At 41.6% G+C, this 25,620-nt stretch overlaps 1 protein-coding gene across 1 annotated transcript in view; it reads right to left on the bottom strand.

The window, feature by feature from the left end:
- The window catches only part of RTF1 (RTF1 homolog, Paf1/RNA polymerase II complex component), a 65,030-nt gene that overhangs the window by 2,530 nt on the left and 36,880 nt on the right, over positions 1–25,620 (bottom strand). Inside the window, exons 5-17 of the mRNA XM_037502258.2 lie at positions 22,433–22,547; positions 21,690–21,801; positions 6,849–6,984; positions 6,206–6,383; positions 5,160–5,242; positions 4,343–4,430; positions 4,150–4,257; positions 3,489–3,566; positions 2,767–2,888; positions 2,519–2,576; positions 2,015–2,092; positions 1,027–1,122; positions 179–290 (exon numbers count right to left, since the gene is read on the bottom strand). Of these exons, the coding sequence (XP_037358155.1) occupies positions 179–290; positions 1,027–1,122; positions 2,015–2,092; positions 2,519–2,576; positions 2,767–2,888; positions 3,489–3,566; positions 4,150–4,257; positions 4,343–4,430; positions 5,160–5,242; positions 6,206–6,383; positions 6,849–6,984; positions 21,690–21,801; positions 22,433–22,547 (1,364 nt within the window). The remainder of the gene's footprint in view (positions 1–178; positions 291–1,026; positions 1,123–2,014; positions 2,093–2,518; positions 2,577–2,766; positions 2,889–3,488; positions 3,567–4,149; positions 4,258–4,342; positions 4,431–5,159; positions 5,243–6,205; positions 6,384–6,848; positions 6,985–21,689; positions 21,802–22,432; positions 22,548–25,620) is intronic.

The following is a 25,620-nucleotide window of genomic DNA, read 5'->3' as shown; positions in this document are numbered from 1 at the left end:
TCAGACAGCCTTCCTGGCTGCTTGCTCTCAACATACCTGCAGCCTCTCTTAGTCTGGCCTTTTTAAGTACTGATGAGCAGGTACCCCTATTTCTTCCCTAACAGCAGGCCTTCTTGCTGGCTGAGCGAGTCACGGAGTGATCTGGTTCTGGGCCATCACCATCCCCACAGGTACCTACCTGAGCTGGGAACTTGTAAATCAATCTTCACATCAAAATCATGTACTTTGAACAAGTCTTCTGAGAGGTCACTGGCTGACTTAGAATTCAAATCTTTATCCTTTCCCTGACCCTGCAATGTGAAGAGGAATCTAATTATTAAAGAGTATAAATGCAAGAGGATTTTAAATAGCAGCAGACACCAATGATAAAAGCTCTAGCTCAAAATTCATTCTATATTCCTATTAAGGCCCTCTTCTAACTCCTTCTCCAGAGGGAGGACAGCAGAGGTCAGAGACAAAGAGGTTTCTTTTCAGAAGCCTAAAAGCAAAGAGGAGAAGGAAGGTTCATGCTGTGGTGTGAGGGTAAAGAGTGGCGGTAAGATAAGAAGCTGCCTTCTGAGCTGAAATTTCAGGGATTCCTGGAAGAGCTTGGGCACCAAAGGAAAAGATCTAACTTAGGTAGAAAACTGCTTTTTTTTTTTTTTTAAACTGCTTCAAAATTGGTAGTTTCTATGAGTTTAACATTTTAGTTTTCAAAGAGCTTTCACCTTTACAACTATCTAATCCTTACATGTCATCTGCCCCCCTTATTTGTCCTGTGAAGTAAGTAGAGTATTTGCTATTCTCCCCATTTTACATATGAGAAAATAAGGAGTAGAGGGTTAGTTATCAGCTGTGTAAAGCCACAGTCAAGAACAAAATTCACAACCTGTCTGCAGCTGTTTGTTAAATGTGTAAACAAGTGGGATGGAGAAAGGACCTCAAATGGGACACCATTTTCCCCCAGCTGGGAAAATCAAGCCCAGACTAGACAGGGGCTTGCTGCAGTGTGCAGGTCAGCAGCCTAGTACTGTAGGTCATACTTGCCTTGCTCATTTCCTTTGGAGCATCTGGTAATACTCCAGAACCATATTTTGCATTCAGCTGGGCCAAGATGGCAGCCTGAACAGCTGGGTCTCTGGACTGAGAAAGAAAATAAGTTATTGTGGAGATTGTTCAACACTCACTTCCAGATTCTTTCTTTCTCTTTTTTCTTTGAAGCTTTATAACAACTTATAAGCTAAGGTTTATTTCTATGTAGTACACATAACTAAATAACAGAAAGAAACTGAGTTCAAAGAACCACATTTCCATATTTCAATTCTAGTAGTATTTGGAGTACACAGAATATCAGATCTTTTATCATCAAGTAATCAGTGAGACAACACCAGATTCTTTTCTACCTAGAACCACTAACATTATAAGCTGGTGAACCCATTAGCAACTCAATGGTAGCAAAAAGAGGCAATTAAAAGTTCTGCAGTCAGGGCCACCCTGGTGCAAGGGGTTAAACACAGCACTATGAAGCTATCTGCAGCCACTGCAGCATTGAGTTCGATCTCCTGGCCAGGCAGGGGGCTACCCACATGGCGCAGCAGACCTCTCCTGTCTCGCCTGCTGCTCCCCTCAACAGTGTATTTCAGTCCGTCTGCCTGTTCTGTTCCCCATTCTGTCTCTGGTGAATCCACTCACCCCCCGCACCTCTGGCCTGTATCCCAATTCTAGTATGCATAAATAAATCAATCTTAAAAAAAAAAAACAAAAAACAAAAACAGCTCTGCAGTTTGCTGCACTGTAAACCCACCCCAGCACAGGGAGGTTAGTCCCACAGGTTTCCACAAATCCATGCCAGGTTTTCACTACCTATATGTCTTACAGCAAGATAAAAAAGGAAGTATCCAGACCCAAGCGTTTCAGGCAAGCAAATCCCACTAAGACAACATTATTTTTAACCTCTTTATTAATCTCCTAGTGGAATTCATTTTCTATCCCAGAATCTAGGTCCTGACTAAAAATGCCCTCTTTAGGCACTCACATTAGAAACGATGGTAGGTTTGCACTGTCGCCTGGTAAAGGGATCCATCTGTTGGTTTTTCATGTTGTGACTTTCAGCCTGAAACAGAGTGCTTACATTATAGAACTCTATCACCCACTCCCGCCCCACCACCACTACGCGCCCCAGTCATCATAAGCTTACAACTAAATAACGGTTGCAAGGCCCTGAAAAATTTCAGAAGCTATCAAGAACACCAGGACAGACATGGAGCAACAACCAAAGAACAAAATTGCAAGCTGACAAAACAATATGAATACCCGTGGAGTAGATTCTAAGATGGGGAGGGCTAAGACAAGGCAGAAGATTGCTTTTCCTTATAAACCAAACCATATGGGGCTAGGTGTGCATACGGAAAGAGTGAGTATGTTAAGGGTATACGTTACTTCAATAACTAAGAAAAAAAGCACGAGCAAGATACAGAGATTTCATTATCATTTATTAATTACAACGGTTTTCAATTATACACATAAAATTCTTACTCACCACAAGGGCCTTTTCAGACTCCACAATGTTCCACTCCCGGTTCCGCTGGTTGATGTAACTGTGGAGTGAGTAAGAGGAGCGAGTCAGTGGACTGTGACAGGAGGGAGGGAGTCAGGGAGCCTGACCCCGGAGATACATGGAGCTATGCAGCACAGAGTGTACAAGGCCACAGGCCTGCCTGATAATTCTGGCAAGGCCTAAGGGCTAAGGAGGATAGGAGCCCAACCAAATCAGGCTCAGTAACGCACCTTATGGCAGAGATGTTCTTGGTTCGCTGGCGGTCCAGGGCCTCTGCCCGCTCCTCCAGTTCATTCAGCTGGTCTTGGATTTGTTTGGCCTTGTCTTGATCCCCCTGGTCCTCAGCCATGGCCTGCACACAGAGGGAAGTATGAGTTCTGGGTTATGAGTGGTTCTATATCAAGTGTCCCCTTCCTTGTAGCACAGGTAAGCTATCTTCAGTGATGAACAAAATGACACGAGATGTGAAAGAACACTAAAAACCAATTTTACAAATATATAAACACTGTAGTTTTTATTAAAGTAGCAACACTGTCTACCATGTTTCCATATAGCTAGCTGCTTCTGGGTCCAGGGCAGCAGTGATGTGTAAATTAACTTCAGAAGCCCGGTCCCATGTGGCTAACACTCTAGCACAGTTCATTCTACCCTGACTTGAAGAATGGAAACCACCCAACCACAACTACATCGACCCAGTGCTGAAACCAGCCCAGGGTATCTCATGACACATGATACTAAAGTGCCTAGACAGTGAGGGGAAGAGAAAAAGCGAGATCAGTTTCAATGGACAGAAAGGAACGTGGGCAAGGAATGCTCTCCAGGTACCAAGACAGCACTGCGCTGCCTACAGTCAAGTGAGTGCAGTAACTCTACCCGCTAACTGGGCAGAGGACGAACAAGTTCCATCATCTCCTTACAGAATGGGGCAAAAAGGGCAAGCACAAGTCCTTACCTTTTCCTTTAGCAGCTGAGTCTTCTTCATAGCATAGTTGGGTGGAGCTTTTCTGAACCTTTCTTTCTCTTTTACAATCTGTACCAGAGAGGAGATACCAGCAGTGAGGTATTCCTAAACTAGTTTTGTAGACAGGCTGAATGAGCCCATTTTGGAAGCAAGCAAGCAGATATTTAAAAGGGGGCTGCTCTTCCTATAGCAGTGTCATGTCCCAGAGAGAGAGCCAGTTCATTCCAAGGGATACTATGCTGCTTCCAGGGTCACGGAGATTCTTCTGGGACAGTCTGAAGGAACATGCACCAATAAACAGCAGCAGCCCAAGGGCCTGGTACTGTAAGGCTAGCCACTGTCCAAGAGAACAGACATCAAAGACTTTTACTAAAATGTTTTGGAGAAAGAAAACTCTTAAAGGACCAAGCCTAGCAGAATACAGATCCCTGAACTTGAATATACTTCTTTAGTCTATGACTTCAATGAGAAAGCATCGAAAAAACCTTGATGAACCAGAAAGAATAAAGCAGCAAGGTTAGTTTTCCCTCAACTTCATGTCATAATAGTAGAGCTATAACTGTCAAGATACAGGGAAAGAAAAGAAAGTCATGATCTTGTGTAAATATGGTTCTTGATGAACTTCCAGGCTTTGAGGCCCCAGGATTCTTACCTCTTCAATGTCCTGGTCGTTGAATTTATAATTAAGGGCTTCTTTAATGGATAATTCCTTCTTATTGATTTCATCCAGGGTGGGGAGTTGCATGCCAGCAGAGAACATCTGGATCAAAATGAGATAAAGGTTATTAAGAGATTTTGGACAGAGACTCAGAATTTTCACGAACTGCTGGGTGTTATCTACTTACCGCTTCTTTCCACTTCATGAATTCACTTTCAGTGAATTCTTGGTTTGAGACAAACTCTAGGCGGAACACTCGTTGGTCATTGCCATGCCTACATGAGAAAAGAGACAGCATCTCCAAGAATGTGCAAGTTTACTGCAGTGCAAGCAACGTTAAGTGACTCTGCCATTCTTCTAGGAACAGCAACTCTGCATATCATAGCCACGCCCTACCCCAACTGTTTAACTGTTCCCCCCACAACCGTGTATCTCTCTTGTTTTTGCCTCTATCCTGATGCCTATAATACTGTTTCCTCATAGCAGGTATTCAGTAATATCATGATATTGAAGAGGAAAGTAAGTCCAGAGTGGTGATTTGATTTGTCAAAGATCATGTCAGTTAGTGATTACAGTCAGTACCAGAAAGAGGTCTCCTGACCACGCTCACAAAGGAAATAAATGCCTGCAGGGCTATAGGAGGGGCTCTCACAACTGGACTTGAAAAATTTTTTTTTCTCTATTGAGGCAACAGTGGTTTACAATACATGAAAGAGAAGTTTACACCTTCTCAGATGTATGTCACCACCCCATCCCCCCAACTGGGCTTTTTCATTTTATATATGTTTTACCACTTCATATTCTCTGATTTCCCCTTATGGGAGAAACATTTTCCACATTCCCTACAGGTGCAGGCAGTATACAAGTTTCTCTCCAAGCTCCCTGTGTGGACAAAACAGTGCTCAGTGTAAGGAGAAACATCAAACTGGGAGAGAGCGTCAGCCCAAACAGGGAGTGCCCGTGTGCAGTGGGAGCAGATGTGACCAGAGAAACACCTCTCCTACCGTAGCTGCAGCCCTTTGTTTGTCCTGGTGCCTCCCAGCTGGTAAACTTTGGCAGTTTCTACAACACCCGTTATCTCAGCAACCTAAGCGAAAGACAGAGACAACAGTCAAAAACAGACTTGCAGAGCTCTCCACTCCCCTCTCCCTTTGGCTCTGTTGACCTGGATGCAGCATTGAGAGGGGCCCACAGGTGCCTAGTATCTTGGGCACCTTTCTTAGGTTTAGCACTCATGAGCATCAAGCATTAAGAAGCTCTGTGCCTGCTGTAAACAAGTGCCAGGAAAGGAGGCAGTTAGCTTGGTGGGCCTGTTCGAAGTTCTCCCTCCAACTTAACTCTATACTAAGGGATATATTTGGGATTTCAGAGGGCAGTTTTATAAACCGAGTGTGAAGACCAGGGAGGTGAGTTTCTATTGTAAAGCTTCTTGAGACATGGCATGGCATGGCTACTGGGTCTCACAGGAAGTGAGCACATGTTAAAAGCCAGACAAGCCAGAATAATAAAAAAGCAAAGCAAAAAAAAAAAAAATAAAATAAACAAATAAAAATAAAAATTAAATGTTATGGTTCAGTCATTTAGACCATAGAAGAAGTGCTGGAATCCATCAAATAACCTCTATTAGGTTAGAGGGGAGTTTCTGTAATTTTTTTTAAACCACAATATAATTCCCTGTTCAAGAAGTCACTTGTTATATAACATGGAAACTTTTCATTTATTTTCCAAATAAACAAAACTTCCAGATTATGTAACTTCCAGTGACTACTTCATCAATGTCTCCTCATTTTTATATTAACAGAGGATAGAGAATTTACTCTCAATCCAAACCTCTCAGTCCCTTGGGCTCCAAGAACTCTTTCCAGCAGCAGGTCATGCCTGCTCCCTAGTTATTGCAGACTGTCATTATTCTGTGGGTATCTTAATTGGAGTCCATGTTCCCATCAAGTGGTGGAAGAAGGGTGACATTTGTTCAGCAGCTCCTAGTTCTCCCAAATGAGAACCACTGTGTTTAAAACATGAACAGTTGACCACGGAAAGAAACACCAACCCGGTAAACTGGCTTGCTATTGTGGTTTCCAATGCCAATCCGCACAAAACATCCCGTGACAGTTTTAGCAAAGAAGGGCATGTGACACCAGCGTTCCAACTTATGCCGTGATAATCGAACCCGATTCAGTTCGTCAGGTAAGGAGACTGGTTGCGACTTTGGAGGGATCTCTTCTTTCCTATGAGGAACAAAGGGCACTGGGAAAAGTGTTCATCATAAAAACAAATCAAAATAAATAAATAATACCAATTTCTCAAAACTTAACCAAACTACATGTGATTAACACTATAGGTAGAAAAAAAACGAAGCACCAAGAGAGCTGTAATAGAATTCTGTTCTTAACTGGCAGTGTTAACTGTTTTGACTGAGGCTGCCATCCCAGATAATCTACAGAACAAGAAAATAATGGAAGCTCCTGACATGAATTTCCTAACTGCCAGGCCCTGATGAAATGTCAAGGTTACAGGCTAAGAGGCAAAAGCAGAAGCATATTCTGAGTGCTGAGGAACTCAGTCCAGCAATTCAGTGAACAGACCAAACCAGAGTACATGGTCAAAATGGGGAGATTTAAGGAACTACGTTGAGCTTCTCCTCCAAGAACCCACCTATCCTGACTAAAAGACCAACATGTACAACAGCTTACTCTTCTTCCTCATCAGATGAAGATGTTCGAGATGAGCGGTCTGATTTTTCGCTGGACTTGTCATCCTCTTCCTCCTCCTCATCGTCGGAGTACACTTCACTGGTTTTTAATGGCTGTTTTTTGGCGAGGAGCTCAGCTAAAAAGAAAAGGAAAATATTTACCTAAGTTCTCTTCAGAAATGGAACTGTCTTTCATCTTTCAAAAAGAAATGGAAAAGGACTCAAAAGAACAGTTCCATCTTCTCTGGACTAGATTGTGGTTACTTGGCCTAAGTATAGTGAGTTAAATCAGAGTTGAAATCACTCAGGTGTTCAACATCACATACCCAACAAAAAAGGACTGAAACTTTGTTACTTAATGGGCAGAAAGGCAACCATCTCTACTGACAGCTGTCTTTTATTGCACTGAAGATATCTGAAGATGGGCAGGAAAGGTTGAGAAAGAATTCATAATGTCCCCAGAATCTTTGAGGGAAACTTTATCATTATGATTTACAGCACTATTTGTAATAGCAGAAGACTAAGAAGAGGTGGCGCAAAGGGTTAAATCTCAGCACTATCAAGCAATCCGCAGCCACTGCACCACAAGTTCGATCCCTGGCCAGGGAGCTAACCCATGTAGTGCAGCAGACCTCTCCTGACTCGCCTGCTGCTCCCCTCAGCAGTGTATTTCAGTGAATCTGCTTGTTCTGCTGCCCACTGTCTCTGGTACATACTCTGGTGGCCCACCCCCGCACCTCTGGCGTGCACCCCAGCTCTCGTATGCATAAACAAATCTTTAAAAAAAAAAAAAAAGGGACTAAGAACAACCCAAATGTCCACACAAGGGACTAGCTGAATCACCTCTAGTACCTCTAATGGACAACAATGCAGTGATAAAAAAGGAACCAAATATTATTCATTATACATCCTGAGTCAGAAAATGCTTTAAAAAGGGACAAAAACTGGGCCTCCCTGGTGGCGCAGAGGTTGAGCGCTGGGTTGCGAAGCTGCCTGCAGCCTCTGCAGCGCCGGTTCAATCCCCGGCTGCTCCCTGGCCACCCTGGAGGAGGGTCCCACATGGCGCACAGACCTCTCCTGCCGCCCGCTGCTCCCCTCAGCAGTGTTCTTTGGTCCTTCTGCCTGCTCTGCTCCCCGCTCTGGCTCTGGTGAATTCTCTCACCCTCCCACACTTCTGACTGTACCCAGTGCTTGTATAAATAAAATAAATAAATCTTTAAAAAAAAAAAAGGTACAAAAACTATTTGAGGCTTGTGTTTTATATGGTTACTGTCTCAGTTACCCAGCTTTGCTATTGTAGAGAGTGAGCAGCCACAGGCAATTATTAAACAAATGGGCATCACTTTATTCCAGTAAAATTTATTTACAGAAAGAGATAGTCTGCCAGCCACTACTGTACATACAAACAAAGGAGTCATCTCTAGGACATAACAGTTCAGTGTGGGAAAAAAAAGCAAGGTACAGAAAAGTATATACACGCTCTCATTAATCTAGGATGAGGTGAATCTGGGTTCTTATATTTGAAGAAAAAGGATGTATTTTAAGTGGGAGCATGGGATGGTATGAAATAGAAATAGACAGTAATCTCTCAATATACCTTGTTTATATACAAAGCTTAGATTTGACTTTGGAACCATGTATTATAAAACAAAATAAAATGTCTCCAAACATCACAAGCAAAATGAAACAAAGTATTCATTTGATGGCACAATCACACAAAAAGAAACTATAATTAAAATGACTTTACTTTTTTTTAAGAAGTGGGGTACAGGCTAGAGTCACAGGGGGTGAGAAGATCAGCCAGAGAGAGCCGGGAGCAGAACAGGCAGATCTACTGAAATACACTGCTGAGGGGAGTAGCAGGGGAGACAGGAGAGGTCTGCTGCACCATGTGAGTTGCTCCCCAGCCAGCCCAGGATCGAACTTGAACCACAAAGGACGCAGACAGCCTTACAGCACTGCGCTCAATCTCCTACGCCACCAGGGAGGCCCTAAAATGACTTCAAAACAGAAGTCAGGTGTGTGTGTGTGTTTTTTTTTTTAAATATCACATTTATTTATTTTTTAAAAAAAATTTTATTTTTATATTCCCCATACAATTGCAACCCCCTTATTTTGAGTCAGGTGTGTTTTAAAACACAACCCCTGGTGGTGCAAGGGGCTAAGACGCAACCTATGAAGCTATCCGCAAACTCTGCAGCATGAGTTGGATGGCAGACCAGGAAGAAACCCACATGGCACAGCAGACCTCTCCTGACTCGCCCGCTGCTCCCCTCAGCAGTGTATTTTAGTCCATCTGCCTGTTCTGTTCTGTTTTGCACTCTGTCTCTGGTGAATCCTCCTAACCCCCCCACACCTCTGGCCTGTACCCCAGCTCTTGTATGCATAAAAATAAATAAATCTTAAAAAAAAAAAACAACAAGACAGGGCCTCCCTGGTGGTGCAAGGGGTTAAGATGCAACCTGCAAGGCTGTCTGTGGCTGCTGCAGCACGAGTTCGATTCCCAGCTGGGGAGCTGCCCACATTGCGCAGCAGACCTCTCCTGACTTGCCTGCTGCTTCCCTCAGCAGTGTATTTCAGTAGATCTGCCTGTTCTGCAACCCAGTCTCTCTGGTGAATCCTCTCAAACACCCCCACCCCTGCACCTCTGGACTGCACCCCAGCTCTTGTATGCACAAATAAATCTTTAAAAAAAAAAAAGTCATTTGGAAGACATACAGATCAGAGGAATGGAAAACCCAGGAACAAACCTTTGCATATATGTTCAATGATTTTCGACAAGGGCACTAAAATTTCATTGGGGAAATGAGTTTTTTCAAAAAAATGGTGCTGTGAGAATTAATCATCTCACATTCAGAGGAAAAAAAAAAAGTTGGACCGTTACCTTACACAATAACTAAAAATGAACTCAAAATGGGTCAAAGACCTAAAATGACTAAAAAACGATAAAACTCTCAGAAAAACATAAGATTGATGATATAATGGATTTGGCAATGATTTCTTAGATATGACACCAAAAGCATAGATCATAAAAAGTAAACTGTAGGGGCCTCCCTGGTGGCTCAGGGGATAAAGTCCGTGCTATCAAGCTATCGCCAAACACTGCAGAATGAATTTGATTCATGGCCGGCCAGGGAGTAACTCACATGGTGCAGCAGACCTCTTCTGCCTTGCCCACTGCTCCCCTCAGTAGATCTGCCTGTTTATTTCAGTAGATCTGCCTGTTCTGCTCCCCACTCTCTCTGGTGAATCCTCTCACCCCTTGCACCTCTGGCTTACACCCCAGTTCTTGTATGCATAAAGAAATCAAAAAATTTAAATTGTATACTTCATCAAAAGTAAAAACAATGTTCTCTGCATCAAATAACACTATCAAGAGTACAAAGACAATCTACAGAATGGGAAAAAATATTTGAAAATAATATATTTGATAAGAGATTAATATTTAAAATATGTAAAGGACTCCTATAATAACTCAACAACAAAAACTAAATAACTTTATTAAAAAGCAAGCAAAGGACTTGAATAAATATTTCTTCAAAGAAGATACCCAAACGGCCAATAAATGCATGAAAAGATGGCTCCACTAATCATTAGGGAAATACAAAACAAAACCACAAGGAGATACCACTTCACATCCATTACAATTTTTTTTTTTACAATTTTAAAAGGGTAGATTTATTGGGAAATGAAAAGGAGAAGACCACACTTGCTTGGACACAAACAGGCAGAAAGAGCTGCTGACATCCATTAGAATGACTATAATCAGGGCCTCCCTGGTGGCCTAGTGGTTAAGCCTCAGCACCTAAGTCCCATTCCTAGCCAGGGAGCTAACCCACATGAGGCAGCAGACCTCTCCTGTCTTGCCTGCGGCTCCCCTCAGCAGTGTATTTCAGTCAGTCTGCCTGTTCTGCTCTGCTGCACCTCCCCCTGCAGTGACCTTTAGGGCTAACCGTCCCTAGGTCCGGCGCAGGGGGAGAACAGCAAAACCCTCTGAAGACATACCTGCTGCACCTCCCCCTGCAGTGACCTTTAGGAATGGCTTTTGCCACGGTCCCTAGGTCCGGCTGGGCAACCAGCAAGCAGGGGGAGAACAGCAAAACACCCTGAAGCAAAGGAAGTACAGCGGAAGTTCCCTGAAAAAGACAGAAGCTTATCAAAAGATAACTGACCACCAGGAACCACTACAAGAATGCTAAAAAACCTTATCCCGTCTTTCTAGAACTACAAAACTTTAATCCCTTATTGTCTTTCTAAACTTCCTTCTTTCTTCTATAAAGGTCATTGCTTGTTATGTAAATCACCACCCTGATGGTGATAGGCTGAGCCCATGAGCTAGCTGATTTCATTGATATTCATTGTTTCTGTGCTTTTGGAAAATATATATATACTGGTCACAAACTCAAAGAAAATTACACTCAGATTTTCACTCTTGAAGTGCTACTGTTTGTCATTTCTTTCACTGACACCCTGACCACCCTGCACGCTTCTCTCAACCCTGAGGTGGCCTCATCGTGTACTACTGTGCTGGTCCGCGGCAGGTGGCGCCCGAACGTGGGGCCCCGACATTTCATTTCATTTCATTGAGTCTTCCACCCAAAGAAGAGGTGAGTAACGAAGAGATCGTGTTGGGTAAGCTATCTCCCTTCTTGTGTGTGAGTGTGAATGTGATTCCCTTAAAATACCCTCTTTTAAACAGTCAGGGATAGGATCCTCACTGGAGCGTCCAGAGCTCGCTGATAAAGGGTGATCAGTTTGAAATAGTGAGAAGTTTTTCTAAGAGTGAATGCTCGTGGTGCTGTGTGTGTGTGAGAGTGTATGAATACGGCTCCACGGCCTCGTGGCTACGGAGTCTGAGTGGGCTGCACCCGCGATTCCCGTGGAGGAACGTCATACGGCATAACGGTCATCTGCTCTTCGGAGTAGCCTGGTCCGGGATTTATACGGACAGACCTTAGCTAAGATGCCTCCGCAAGTTCCTGCGAGGGACACGGGCCGGACAGCACAGTTAAAAGAAATCTTTGCTTGAGTGAACAAAAGCACCACGAGACCATGGGTCAACAGCAGACCAAAAACAGAGATCTTTTTCTATCTATATTAAAAAACATGATTGAAACACGTGGTATTAAAGTAAATAAGAAAGCTCTACTGCAACTTTATGAATTTATATTACGGGTATGCCCGTGGTTTCCAGAAGAAGGTAGTTTGTCACTGAAAACTTGGAAGAAAGTAGGAAAAGAAGTGAAAGAGTTTTATGCCCTTCATGGACCATCTCAGGTTCCGAGACAGGCTCTGTCCTGTGGGTACAAATTAGAGATTTGTTGGTTGATGCCACTGAGGCAGAATTGTGGGAAGGCCAACAGAATAAAGTTCAGGATAATCCTAAAAACAATAATGATCTAAACACGTCATTATTCGCTCAAGCCTCTGCTCCCGTATTAAAGGAATCCCTTTCCCAGTCAGAGGATGAGTTTAATGATCATGAATATACTGAAATGCTAGATAAATTAACTTTCAAAAATGATAAACCCTCCCACCCAACCGCTAACCTTTTTCCAGTTGTTACCAAACCTAACATTGCATTACATAATAATCTAATCATATCAAGGCCCATCGAGGGCCGCTGGGTGGCATTCTAGGATCAGCAAGGGAGGCCAGTAAGACGGGAGATTTTTCATTTGCCTTTCCCGTGGCCGGACCTCCGACCTTGACTCGTGCTAATGGCGATGGCCCTGCATAGGAGGCCATCCCTATAAAAACTCTAAAAGAATTATAGTTAGCTGTTCAGACAACAGGTCATAACTCCCCTTATACTTATCAAATTATTGACATGTTATCAACCACTTGGATGACCCCTTATGACTGGCATAATCTTGCCAAGACTGTTCTTCCTTCAGGAATGTATGTATTATTTCGCATGGAATATGAGGACCAAGTACATGCCTTCCTTAAGAAACACGATGATAAGGTTAAGGCTGAGAAAATTTCCCTTTCTATGTTCATGGGAACAGACAAATATACTAAGGTACACAAACAGACTGCCCTACCAAAAAATGTCTTAATCTAAATTAATAAGTTGACTGTAGCGGCATGTAAAAATCTTCCTTCACCTGAACATAAGCCCACTAACCTTACTAATATACACCAACGCCAGGATAAAATGTACCAGAATTTTGTGGCTAGATTAAAAACTGCTCTGGATAAGGTTCTTCCATCTTCCAGAGCACGAGACTTGTTGTTTAAACAACTTACATGGGAAAATGCTAATTCCCTCTGTAAACAACTAATTAGACCTACAAAAAAAACTGGTAGGCTTCAAAATTACATTAAAGTTTGCTTAAATGCTCCCCCCCCCCCACACACTAGATCAAGGGTCTAAATTAGAAAAAATAAATAAACTCAAAAACTTATGGCTGTCTGTGTCCCTAAATAACATCAAAGAGGACTCAGCTGACAGCCCCGTATTAATAAAACAATTGCCTGAACAAATAGGTCATTTTTGCCTGGCTGGAGGCAAAATAAAAAATACAAATCAAAAGGTAAAAAAAAAATAGCCTGCAGTATTAAAAAAAGTGATCAAAATTCTTGGGATAGTGAAATTGTTTTTCAAAAGCCAAAAGTTGATTCTAGAGCCAATACTGACCTCTTTGCAGAGGCATCGGCTCCCAATTATGACACCATTCCAAAATCCAGCCCAAATTTCCAGCTCGGACTTGACTAAAATTGTTGAGATAAAAATAAAAACTCAAAAACAAATAACAAATAATGTAACATGATCTTAAAAAAAAATGCTCCAATCTTTTCCTGTTAATTATTTGGGGAAAAGACTAGGTTCCCCCCAGTAAAAATTTTTGCCATTTGTTTCTTTTAAAATAAATAAATAAGACATTTATAAATAATAGTATTCAAAGTTCATTCACAATTGTTAAAGTAATAAAAAAATGGTTAAATATAAATGTAAGAGACTATATGACTATAATATAAATAAAAAGTTTTTATTAAAATAGTATAAACCCACTACAGTGGGCTGGTGGAGGCTGCCCTTGATCTCAACAAGCAGCTGCCTGGACTTTTTCTCCAGTGTTGGGATCACTGACAGGTCTCTACTACCTTCCTGCTGTGGAGGACTGAGCTTTTCTATTATCCACCTTAAATAACTATTTTGGTTCATTCTACAAAAAAAAAAAAAAAAAAAAAAAGTTCCATTTCCCTGTGTTTCTCTAATTTTAAAGTCTAAATTGTCTTAAGCAAAAACTGCTGAGTTACTTTTGATGTGCTAACAAGCTATACAAAATCCTTATTGGTTAAATAAAAGCTTTTAATTTTACTTATTGAACCTGTAAAAGATTTAAGTTTCTTGTTAAAACAAACTAACCTGGTAAAACATAAAGTGATAATACAAACATTTTTGAGCTAAATTCTAAACCTCAAATTTTACAGGCAGACAGTAAAAATTTACCTCTTCTCCTGTTCTCAAGATAACAGTGTACTTTTATGTTTTAAAATATAACCGTTCCCAGTGAAATAATATGTTAACAACCTAAAGCCAAATAATCATCTTAAAAATGTAAACTCCAAAAATATTTTCTTATCAAAAAAAAAAAAAAAAAAAAAGTAAATTGCTGTGACTACTGTGGTCTCGAGCCCAAGGTCTTTGGTAATAATTAAAATTAAGACACTTATTCTGTGTACAGATTTTAGCTGTTAACTCATTAAAAACCTCAGTATCTTCACACATATTGGTAAAATAACTATGTTTCAAAATATATATACATGGCCAAAATTTTAAATGTTCTTTCACCGACGCCCTGACCACCCTGCACACTTCTCTCAACCCTGAGGTGGCCTCATCGTGTACTACTGTGCTGGTCCGCGCCACTGCTCCCTGCTCTGTCTCTGAAGAATCCTCTCACCTCCTCTGGTCTATAACCCAGTTCTTCTATGCAAAAAAAAAAAAAAAAAAAAAAGAAGGGCTATAATCAAAGACAGTAGCAAGTGTTGACAAGAAGTGAAAAAAGCAGAACCTTCACACACTGATAGTGGGAATGCAAAATGGTGAACTTCTTTGGAAAACAGTCTGGCAAGTTCTCAAATGTCAAACAGAAAGTTACCAAATGCTCAAACAATTCTACTTGTAAGTACAAACCCAAGAGAAATGAAACCCAACAACTTAAATATTCATAGCATCCTTATGTTTTGTTTTGAGAGAGAATTTACAGCACTTAATTCAAAATGTCCATTTCACTCAATATTCTACCATATTGTTTCTGACACCTTTAATATTATTGTCATTATTCTCTTTGGTGAGGACCATGCTTTCAAAAAATCTGGGCTGAGGGGCCTCCCTGGTGGCGAAGGGGTTAAGACACAGCACTATGAAGCAATCCACAGCCACTACAGCATGAGTTTAATCCCTGGTCAGTGAAGGAGCTACCCACATGGTGCAGCAGAACTCTCCTGACTCGCCCACTGCTCCCCTCAGCAGTGTGTTTTAGTCGACCTCCCTGTTCTGTTCCCTGCTCGGTCTCTGGTGAACCCTCTCACCCCTGGCACCTCTGGCCTGTACCCCAGTTCTTATATGCATAAATAAATAAATCTTAAAAAAAACAAAAGTCACTCTACCACAGAAATAAGATATAACCAGGTAAATGGGCGAGATAGTAACTTGTTAGATAATTCACAGGCTAGAACCTCTAGAACAGGAATGTTTGTATGTCTGATAAGGCAAAACTGAAGGGAGATAGCTACAGAGTCTAGAAAAAATGGCCAAGAATAGAAAAGTGTGAAAAAAACATGATTTCCCTATGGGACCCAGAGGACGGTGGTGCTACCAGTCAAGTCTTGTATTTTTCTTCCAGTCGATGATACACTGAATGGGTTAATGGGTTCTGTAATTTTCATATGAAACTTGGAATGAACAAGTGGAACGTCAAAGCTTCCCTCCTTTGTTCAATAAACAGCGAGAGAACTCCTGTGTGCAATGCAGTGGAACAGGTGCTGAAGGGAAAAATAAAGCTGTGTAGGAAGCTGTCCTGATTTGTAGAAGCAATCTAGCAGTGGCCATCTCACACCTGTACACTGCAGAACACTGTGCCCCAGGGGCCAATTCCAGATGGCGGGCTCAGCGCAGGCATTCCCTGATTCTCTCCCCTCTTCTGAGCATGTCATTGGTGCCCATATGTAATACTCACTGCCTCTTCCAGGCACTTGCTTATTGCATCTTTCTCTTCAGTGTGAGAGTTGGAAGTCTGAAAGGGTAAGTTCTGCCTCACAGGTACCTAATAATGTGTATGGCATGGAGATGCTGTCATGTATCACTCTATCTTGGTCCGGAAAGGTGGAAAAATCTTTGGGAAAGGAGAGCTACGATGGTTAACAGTGAGGTGTTTTAGTCAGAAGGTGGGTGCAAAAATACACCTTTGTGTACATGCAAATTTAGTGTGTAGTTTAAACCAGATCATAGGGAGAGCACCAGACAGCCAGGGACAAGAAGGTAGCTGGAAGCCCTCTGTCATGTATTTCAATCTGAAGAATTGGAAAGCTAAAATTTTTTGCTATTACATATTTAAGCTCAATCAGAGTATATGAAAGAGTAATGAATTAACTGGAGATCTGAACTTTCCTGAAGGTAAAAAACTCAAGCAGATGTAACATCGCCCCGAAAGGGTGAGGTTGAATGTCAAAGTCTAGAGAAAGCTTTTATTTTTATTCTTTTTAAGATTTATCTATTTGTGCATACAAGAATTGCGGTATAGGTCAGAAGTGCGAGGGGGGCAGTGAGAGGGTTCACCAGAGACAGGGTGGGGAGCAGAACAGGCAGATCTACTGAAATATAGCGGGTGAGTCAGAAGAGGTCTGCTGCACCATGTGGGTCACCTCCCTGGCCGGGGATCAAACTTGTGCTGCAATGGCTGCAGATTGCCTCATAGTGCTGATGCTTAACCCCTTGCGCTACCAGGGAGGCCCCAAGAAAGCTTTTAAATATCTTTTTTAAGTTTGTTTTTGGTGTTCTGGTCTATAAGCAATCAAGATGGAGACAGGTGCTATCCCAAAGAGGAAAGTCAGTAAGAATAATTCTTTGTACTTTGATGCCTTTGTGCTTGGACAACACCAAAGCATATAAAGACTCTCCCGCATGAATGAGAAAGGCAATACTCACTGTGCAGGAGCCATGATGGTCCATCAAGTACTGAATAAAAGGACCCTAGGACCTTACGCTTTGATAAGGGATGCTCTAATGCCAGAAGACAACCTCCATGTAGTAGCCAAAGGAGAGGGTGATGACTGTGCCCCAGAATAGACCACTCCTCCTGACATAAACCTTATCACCTGCTGCATTCCCCATTGCTGCAGCAGCATTATTAAAAAGAGTCAAATACAGGGCCTCCCCTGGTGGCGCAGGCAGTTGAGCACAGCACTGTGAAGCTGTCCGCAGCCTCTGCAGCCCTGGTTCGATCCCGGCTGGCCAGCGAGGGTCCCACATGGTGCGGCAGACCTCTCCTGTCGCACCCGCTGCTCCTCTCAGCAGTGTATTTCGTCAGTCTGCCTGTTCTGTTCCCCACTCTATCTTTGGTGGATCCTCTCACCCTCCTGCGCATCTGGTCTGTACCCCAGTTCTTGTATAAATAAATAAATCTTAAAAAAAAAAAAAAAGGAGCAAAAGAATGGGGAAATAAGATCGAAAAAATACATTTAAAAAAAAAAAAAAAGAGGGGCCTCCCTGGTGGTGCAATGGTTGAGCGCTGGGTTGCGAAGCTGCCTGCAGCCTCTGCAGTGCTGGTTCGATCCCCGGCCGCTGGGGATGCAGATGGAGTGCAGACCTCTCCTGCCACCCGCTGCTCCCCTCAGCAGTGTACTTCATCAGTCTGCCTGATCTGCTCCCTGCTCTGGCTCTGGTGAATTCTCTCACCTTCCTGTGCTTCTGACTGTACCCAGTGCTTGTATAAATAAATAAATAAATCTTTAAAAAAAAAAAAAAAAAAGAGTCAAATACAACCCAAATGTCAAAAATGTCCAAAGGTGAATGGATAAACAAAAGCTATATATCCATATAGTATTGTCTTATGCTACAACATGTATGAACTGAGAAAATGTTAAGCTAAGTGAAGATGCCTGACACCAAAGATCCTATATTATACGGTTCCATTTATATGAAATGACCAGAATAGGCAAATCTTAGAGACAAGTAGATTGATGGTTGCCTTCAACTGGGAAAGACAGTTTTGGTGGGGGGCGGGGGTGGGAGTGAACGTTAAGGGGTTTTTGAGATAATGAAACATTCTATATTTCACTGTTTTATCACAAAGTTCTGTAACTATATTAAAAGTCATTCATCTTGTGAGTAAACAGTACAGTATGTTAATTATATCTTTATAAAGCTGGTTATAGAAACAAGAAGAAACCTTGACATCCTGAATTTGGAATGAATCATTAATATGAGGCTCATGATCAATTTTATCCTTAAAAAACAAAAACTAAAAAAATGTCCTAGCTCTGAAAGCTGACTCTTAGAAATAGGCAATCCAGTAACATGAGTCCTCTGTGTCCAGACTGTGGTGACTGAATATAATTTCTCATGAAAAACAAACCAGGGCTGGGGCCTCCCCAGTGGCACAAGGGGTTAAGTCTTGGTACTATCAAGCTATTACCAGCCACTGCAGCACAAGTTCGATCCCCAGCCAGGGAGCTAACCCACATGGAGCAGCAGACATCCCCTGTCTCGCCCGCTGCTCCCTTCAGCAGTGTATTCCAGTCAATCTGCCTGTTCTGCTCCCCAATAGAATACTTCTCACCGCCCCCCTGCCCCTGCCACCTCTGGCCTACACCCCACCTCTGGCCTAGCTCTTGTATGCATAAATAAATAATTTTTAAAAAAGATTTATTTATTTATACAAGAACCGGGGTACAGGCCAGATGTGCGGGAGGGTAAGAGGATTCACCAGAGACAGAGTGGGGAACAGAACAGGCAGACTGACAAAATACACTGCTGAGGGGACCAGCAGGCGAGACAGGAGAAGTCTGCTGTGCCATGTGAGTTTCTACCCAGCCAGCCGAGATTGAACCTGTGCTGCAGAGGCTGCGGACAGCCTCACATTGCGGCGCTCAACCACTTGTGCCACCAGGGAGGCCCTAAATAAGTAAAAAAAAAAAAATTTTTTTTTTTTAAAGAACAATAAACCAGGGCTCCTTGGAGAAACAGGTGATTTCAAATTCAGGAAATTATTAAAGATTAGTGGGGACCGGGGCCTCCCCGGTGGTGCAGCGGTTGAGCGCTGGGTTGCGAAGCTGCCTGCGGCCTCTGTGGCACCGGTTCGATCCCCGGCTGCTCCCCGGCCACCAGAGGAGGGTCCCACATGGCGCGCAGACCTCTCCTGCCGCCCGCTGCTCCCCTCAGCAGTGTGCTTCAGTCCTTCTGCCTGCTCTGCTCCCTGCTCTGGCTCTGGTGAATTCTCTCACCCTCCCACGATTCTGACTGTACCCAGTGCATGTATAAACAAACAAGCAAACAAATAAATAAATAAATAAAAACATGCCTCTATTAAAAAAAAAAAAAAAAAGATTAGTGGGGAACATCTAATATCAAAAGGACTCAGGTTGAAGGTAGGACAATTTGAGTCTCAGTAATAACAGTAACTGTAATGGATTAAATTACATAAAATATGCTAAAACCCATGAGTTCCCAAGGATATTAAAAATAAGGCTAAAGTCAACTCTGGAAGTTGAGCAATCTTTGGAAGTTGAACAATCTTTGGAAGGAACTACCTCTTTCTTTTGAGAACTGGTAAAGGGAAAAAAAGCATTTATTCTGTCTTTCCTATATGAAATGTACCTGGTATATAAATAGCTTATGAGAGACTTTTCTTTATAAAAGTAGATCAGATAGGGGCCTCCCTGGTGGTGCAAGGGGTTAAGACACAACCTATGAAACTAATCACAGCTACTGCAGCACCAGCTGGATCCCCAGCTAGGGAGAAACCCACATGGTGCAGACCTCTCTTGACTCGCCCGCTGCTCCCCTCAGCAGTGTATTTCAGTCAATCTGCCTGTTCTGTTCCCTGCTCTCTCTCTGGTGGATCCTCTCACCGCCCGTACCTCTGGCCTGTACCCCCGTTCTTGTATGCATAAATAAATAAATCTTTTTTAAAAAAAGTAGATAATGAATAAAGAATAAAGATAATGAATAAAGAATCATAGATTAAAATATCACCATTTTGTAATATGTAATGTAAATGATCTGGGTAATAATCATTAATGGTTGCTGGGATAGAACATATTACAATTTCGAGTTGTTTATCTTTCTCTGACTCATGCCCTTTTCCATGTGACTTGGTAGTTCACCCAGCTCCATTAATGTTGGGCTTAATCATGTGACCTACTTTAGCCAATGGAATTCATACAGACCTGAGAGGCAGCTCATGTTTCTACTTGCCCCTTGTATATTTCTGGCACCACCATAAGAATAATGTGCCCTGGATATACTGACTGAAGTGGGAGAAAGAAAGATGGAACAGACCACAGCTTAGAAACAATACCAGCTGAATTTGTATATTAGGCAAGCCATAGTTGAATCACAGATGTATGGACAGGAACAAATGATTATTATATGTGTTTGGAAGTTAGTCTGTTATTTCGTATTATTGTGGTAAAATATAAGTGACAGAGCAGGTAATACTAAAAGAGAAACTGGACATTATGTATCTTTTGCTACATACATTACAGAAGTAAATATTACCATCTAAAATCTAGCCTTCCCCAAAACCAAAACTTAAGGAGAACATATTCAAATTTGTCCAATTCTCTAGTTCTAACTACAAATTACAGGAAATTCAAGGAACTAGAGAAATATATTCAATAATACCAATGGGATGCAATCATCTGTGAGAAACTACATGACTACTGAATTTTTTTTAATATATAAGCTATAGGAAGGGGAAAAAAAGAGATGGACAGAAAAACCTTTAATTAAGTGTGTTCAAGGACATATTAACAAACCACAATGTGTGGGTTTATTTAAGATCCTGATTCAAGTAATCAAATTAGTATATTTCAGTAATAGAGTGATTAGAGATTTAAACACTGGCTAGATGTTTGATAATATTAAGAGATTCGCTGTTACTATTTTTTGGGTGTGATAATTTTTTTTTTAAAATATTTTATTTATTTATTTATACAAGCACTGGTACAGTCAGAAGCGCGGGAGGGTGAGAGAATTCACCAGAGACAGAGCGGGGAGCAGAACAGGCAGACTGATGAAGTACACTGCTGAGGGGAGCAGCGAGCAGAGCAGGGGAGGTCTGCACGCCATGTGGGACCTTCGCAGACAGCCAGGGATCCAAGCGGCGCTGCAGAGGCTGCGGGCAGCTTCGCAGTCCAGCGCTCAAACGCTGCGCCACCGGGGAGGCCTGACAATGGTTTTTAAGTTATGTTTAAATCAAGTCTTTATTGGGCCTCCCCAGTGGCGCAGCGATTGAGCGCTGGGTTGTGAAGCTGCCCACAGCCTCGGCAGCGCCGGTTCAATCCCCGGCCACTGGCGAGGGTCCCACATGGCGCGACAGACCTCTCCTGCCACCCGCTGCTCCCCTCAGCAGTGTATTTTTTCGTCAGTCTGCCTGTTCTGTCCCCCACTCTGGCTCTGGTGAATTCTCTCACCCTCCCGTGCTTCTGACTGTATCCAGTGCTTGTATAAATAAATAAATCTTAAATAAATAAATTACAGTTGTGTGGTATTGAATCATAAAAATAAATAAATAAAGAGCTACAAAAGGAGAAAGATAGAAATGGGTACCAGGAAGTCAAGTCACATGATCAAAATCAAAGTAGCCATTACATTTTCCCCAATTACCTGTTCTGTTCTTTCGTTTTTCTCGCTCTGCTTTTAGCTCCTCCATGGCTTGAGATTTCTTATCTAGTTTCTCATCCCGTTTGGAACGCCGTTCCTTGTTGTGGGATGTTACCTGGGAAGAGGATATGTTGGTTGACTCTTTTTACCAGTAATTGATAAGGTTCTCTGTACCCAACAATCATTCAGTTCAACAACATGAATTTACATTGGCTGCAGAAACAGAACCATTTAATGGGAGAGAGCATCCTCTAGTGGACAAAGAGAGAGAAAAGAGAAAACAGCCCCTGTCTCACTTACCTAACAGTTACAGAAATGAACACTTTCTCTAGAAAGATACCTTGGATCAGAGTTAATACTCACTAAAGCTTTTTACTAAAGCTTCCTGTGATGAATGATGGCTAATTTTCCAGCTATATTTATTACCAAGTACAGGATCAACACACCCCCAAGTAAATGTCATAACCAGCCTGGCTACCTGGGAAAAGATACCTACCAACTTTCCCTTTAAAGGATGCTCATACACTAATGGGCTACTTTTCAAATACAGCTTGAGTAAAGAATTCCCAAGGAGTTAAACAGCACAGTTCATGTGAATGATATGTCCAGAAATTAACTACAAGATGAAGACAGCAAGTAAGTCTTGCACTAACCGAGGCTGGTTAATATATATCTTTCACATAAACACACACACACACAAACAGGTTTTACTCTTTGGATAACAAGGACTATTGATAGTCTCCTACCTGAGATTCTTGAATCTGTGTCAGCTTTTTCTTTTCCTGTTCTTCTTCTTGCTTTTTCTTTTTTTCTTTCTTTTCTTTCTTTTTGGCTGTTTTTAGTTTTTTCTTGATCTCAAATCTGGTTAAAAGATATTTGTTTGGTTTTTAAGTGGCAATGAAATATTTGTAAAGACTGGTTTCTATTAGATAGGAAAAAGGAAATAAGTAGGGGGAAGGAGTTAATAAACATGTTTGCTTCTTGCAAGACACTCCAATGTACCTTATAAGTACATTAAAAATATTTAATATAAATACACTAAAAGAACTTGAAAGCATTAAGTTGGAATACATTTGCAATGAGAGAAATTATTCAAAGATACTGTTGTACTCATCTTTGTTTTTGAGACATACAACTCTGCCTCAACTTTCACATACTAAAAGAAAATTTATTTCTGGATCACCTCCAAGTGTGTTCCGTTAGAAATTCAATGAGGGGCCTCCCCTGGTGGCACAGTGGTTGAGCGCTGGGCTGAGAAGCTGCCCGCAGCCTCTGCAGCGCTGGTTAGATCCCTGGCCACCGGCGAGGGTCCTACATGGTGTACAGACCTCTGCTGCTGTGCCCACTGCTCCCCTCAGCAGTATATTTCGTCGGTCTGCCTGTTCTGTGACCTGCTCTGGCTCTGGTGGATTCTCTTACCCTCCCGCGCTTCTGACTGTACCCAGTGCTTGTATAAATAAATAAATAAATCTTTAAAAAAAAAAAAAAAAAAAGAAATGCAATGAAGCCAGAGAGCACTGTCATATTTTTCAGCTGGTCAGGACAAAGGCTATATTTTATTATTTTTAATTTTAAATTTATAAAAGGCAATATTTTCAAAACATTCTTTTTTCATTATGTTATTTTCTTAGAATATATTTATGTCTTAAACAAATGCAATATAGGTTTCCTCCCCATTATGAATATCAGGCTCTGGAAAAAAGAAATGTGTGTGTGTATCTGTGTGTGTGTGAATTTAAGAACATTATGGAATAAAAGAATATAATAAAAAAATTCTTCCTCATAACATCCTAACTCAGTTTTTACTTAGTTCTTAATAAATAAATTACCTAATATTTTTTGTTACCTTCCTTTCACTCATTATTAAAATTGTTCATGTACTTTTATTAATGGAGAGGGGAGTTATGAATTTACTCTTCTTAAAATATTTTTTCTTTTGTAATATAGGCATTTGTAAGGCTATACATTTTGCTCCAGGCACTGCTTTAGCTGCACTGTATAGTTTTTTTTTTTTAAGATTTATTTATTTATACATGCAAAAGCTGGGGTACAGGCCAGAGGTGTGGGGGATGAGAGGATTCTGGGGAACAGAACAGGCAGATCGACTGAAATATACTGCTGAGGGGAGCGGCGGGCGAGTCAGGAGAGGTCTGCTGTGCCATGTAGGTTGCTCCCTGGTCGGCCAGGGGATCAAACTCGTGTTGCAGGAGCTGTGGGCAGCTTTATAGGTTGCGTCTTAACTCCTTGCACCACCAGGGAGGCCCTGAATTATATAGTTTTGATGTATTCATTTTCATATTTCATTTTGATGCATTATTAATTTTGATGCAAACTATTTTCTAATTTCCTTTGTGATTTTTGTCTTTGATCCACTGGTTTTTTAGGGGAGTGTTAATTATTAATTATTTCAGAGGGGGAAAGAACAGTGTCTTCAACAAAGTGGTACTGGGACAGTTAGATATCTATATACAAAAGAATAAAGCTGGGTTCCTACTTCACATCACATATGAAAATGATGTCAAAATGAACCAATGACATAAGTATGACATATATGAGTTGAACCATATATATTGAACCATATAGTTGAACCAATGACATATGAGTTGAAACTATCAAACTCTTATAAGAAAGCATAGGGACTAAATATTCATGATCTTGCGTTTGGCATTAGATTCTTAGATATGATACTAAAAGATTGATCAAGGAAAGTAAAGATCTGGGCCTCCCTGGTGGTGCAAGGGGTTAAGCACTGCACCATGAAGCAATCCGCAGCCTCTGCAGCACGAGTTCGACTGTACCCAGTGCTTGTACAGCCTCTGCAGCACGAGTTCGACTGTACCCAGCCGGCCAGGGAGCAACCCTTATATGGCGCAGCAGACCTCTCCTGACATGCCCAGTGCTGCCCTCAGCGGTGTATTTCAGTCGGTCTGCCTGTTCTGTTCCCCACTCTGTCTTTGGTGAATCCTCTCAGCCCCCGCATCTCTGGCCTGTACCCCAGCTCTTGTATGCATAAATAAATAAATCTTAAAAAAAAAAAGAAAATTAAACATCAGAATTAAAAAACGTATATCAACAACACTATAAAAAGTACAACTTATAGAATGGGACAATTTATTTGCAAATCATATCACTAATAAAGACCTAGTATTCAGAATATATAAAGAACTCTTGCAACTCACCAACAAAAAGACAACCCAATTAAAAAATGAGCAAAGGAGTGGAACAGATATTTCTCCATGTAATAAAAATGGCCAACAAGGACATGAAAAGATACTCAACATATTAGAAATCAGAAAAATTCAACTAAAAACCATAGTGAGATAGTTCTTTACATCCAGGATAGCAATTATCAAAAAAGGGCAAGGATGTAGAGAACCTGAAACTCTTATACACTGCTAGTGGGGATGTAAAATGGCACAGCTACCATTAAAATGTTACAAATGGCACAGCTACCATTAAAATGGTACAAACCTGCACAAATGGAAGCTCCTTACCTCTTCTGTCCTTGAAAAGTATTCTGTCCATTGTTCCCATGTGGGAACTGTTTTCAAGGACATAGCTTTGAGAGAGCAATGTGTTGCTGAGGTCATTTGGACTAAAAATATGTGACTAAACACAGTTAAGGGCTCTATGTAAACTTCTAGGGTTCTGGCAGGTGGGCATGGAGATCTACTCATCTTGTGGTTGCCCAAGACAAACTTCACATGTTAAGTTCCCTCACTGGTTAAAACTGTCCCCTGACAATCTTGAAAGGTCTGTCTCTTCTTCTTCTTCTTATATATATACATATATATACATATATATTTATGTATAAGGTCTGCCTTTTTTAAAATTTATGCATACAAGAGCTGGGGTGTGGCCAGAGGAGTGGGGGGGTAAGAGGATCCACCAGAGACAGAGTGGGGAGCAAAACATGCAGATCTACTAAATACAC

Source organism: Talpa occidentalis, unplaced genomic scaffold (assembly GCF_014898055.3).
Source record: "Talpa occidentalis isolate TD23 unplaced genomic scaffold, MPIMG_talOcc4v2.1 talOcc4.11, whole genome shotgun sequence".
In the NCBI taxonomy this organism is placed as follows: domain Eukaryota; kingdom Metazoa; phylum Chordata; class Mammalia; order Eulipotyphla; family Talpidae; genus Talpa; species Talpa occidentalis.
The sequence above is the reverse complement of the archived record's forward strand: the minus strand, read 5'-3'. Positions and strand labels throughout refer to the sequence as shown.